Genomic DNA, 1881 nt, shown 5'->3' on the forward strand with positions numbered 1-1881 from the left:
TTCTCTTTGTGGTAGTTTCAGGGTTTGCTGATAGGCAAGTCTACACAAATACATTTCAAGGACCCCGTTACTGTGATGGGTAAAACCTTTGCAAATGGCAGTGCCGTAGAAGGGACTCCAAATTTGTCCATCAGATGTAAGTCTTAAGTTATATATTACTAGATAAGTAATAAAATACTATTTGAGTTGAAATCTCTCTGTTTTGCCACATGTTCAGGAGCCTCTGACTTGCACAGCGGACATTTAATTACCAAGTTCCCATTTGACTTGGTCTAGGGCTTGTATTTGTGGCAAACTTGGATGCTGAAGATTTGTAACGGGGATTTAAACTTGCGTGTGTGTAGGATGTGTTGATGCCGGGATGAGAGGCTCCTGCCTTGGAATGAATTGGCCGTGGGAATCGGGGGAGCCTCCCTGGTAGACCCCAGCTGTGGATCTCACCCCAAGTGTTTATATTTGTGTTATATCCTGAGCTTGTAAGCCAGGGAATTTTGCTGACGTTGCTCAGCAGCTCGTAGTCTTGCCCGTGGTTTGCAGCAGATCTGTGTGCGCTCGCTTCATCGGCAAACGCTTCTTGTTAGGAAGGTGATTGCAGTCTTCACGCTGGGCTTGGCCCCTGCGCGATCTCGGCTGTCACTTCTCTCACGTGCAGGCAGATGGTTTGGGTTTCTCTTCCCAGTGAAGGGTCTGGTTTAGGCAAATCTCCCTGTGGAGAGAACCATCACAGGATGGTTCACGTTATACAGAAGTACGTACGTGGCACACAGGGACTAAGAGGAGCAGTTGTGACTCTGCATCTTGGATCTCCTTGACCAAGGCACAGGGTGTGCAAATGTTTAGCATCCTCACTCCGTGATACATATATATTAGATCTTTCTTTCCAGCTGATAGGCAGGCTGGAAAGCAATCTGCGTCCTAACCATTGGTACGTAGTGAATAAAAGTTGGCTTGAAAATTTCCAGCACGCGGCTAGGCCAATTGCAAAGTGCAGCTAGCGCGAGCGAACCCCGGCTGGGCTCTTAAACCCCAGGCAGCCCTGGGCTGGGCGGAACACCACCAGGGTGTGGGACCGGGCTCTGCCAGACGGGACGGCTGTACGATGGCGGCACAGCGGTGGGGTTTCAGGAGGAGCTTCACTGAGGACTCATTTCATGGTGTTACAAAGAGGCAAATCCCAAGCTTCTTACTGAAGCAAGCTCACGATGAGTGCAACAGAAGTTTGCTTAAGTAAAGAGTGAGTAACGTATAGGAATATACGTACATATATATGTGTGCATGCAAAGGTCTTCAGGATTTAGCTGAGTGTTCACACATTCCCTAAGCCAATAACATCCGTTGTTATGGGAAATGAGGTAAGTGACAGAATTACTGTCCTTATGGCGGGTGACAGGCGAGTCTAATGTTCCCATGCTGTAATTCCCTGTTTCAGTTACTGCTTCAACAATAGCCTGGGAGAGAGAGAACATGGACAAAGAGCACTCAGTTTTATTTGAAGATTTCATCTAAAAACTAGTTGGATTCAGATGAGACTCAAGTCGGAAAACAGTAAAATAAAATAATAAAAAAAAATCCATATCCTTGACTAAGAGCTTGCTGCTTCGCTAACCCGTTTGGGGGTTTCATTCTTGCAGCTCGCTCTCCTGGTTAGTGCAGCCAAGGGGGTGCGTACAGGCAGGGGCCTTTAAAATGTTCTGTGTGCCAGTGAGGCAGTCAGGGAACGGCAGCGCCGAGCGCTTGGCAGGACCCGAGCTGTGCCCGGGGGCACCGGGCAGGACCCGAGCTGTGTCCCTGGGCACGGGGCAGGACCCGAGCTGTGTCCGGGGGCACCGGGCAGGACCCGAGCTGTGTCCGGGGGCACCGGGCAGGACCCGAGCTGTGGCC

General features: G+C 49.9%; 1 protein-coding gene across 1 annotated transcript in view; it reads left to right on the forward strand.

The window, feature by feature from the left end:
- Positions 1-1099: 1099 nt before the first annotated feature.
- APCDD1L (APC down-regulated 1 like) overlaps positions 1100-1881 on the forward strand; it is a 6313-nt gene continuing 5531 nt past the window's right edge. The window contains exon 1 of the mRNA XM_035900874.1: positions 1100-1227. Coding sequence (XP_035756767.1) covers positions 1100-1227 — 128 coding nt within the window. The remainder of the gene's footprint in view (positions 1228-1881) is intronic.

The sequence above is a fragment of the Egretta garzetta genome, unplaced genomic scaffold (genome assembly GCF_000687185.1).
Source record: "Egretta garzetta isolate BGI_Z169 unplaced genomic scaffold, ASM68718v1 scaffold188, whole genome shotgun sequence".
Classification (NCBI taxonomy): Eukaryota; Metazoa; Chordata; class Aves; order Pelecaniformes; family Ardeidae; genus Egretta; species Egretta garzetta.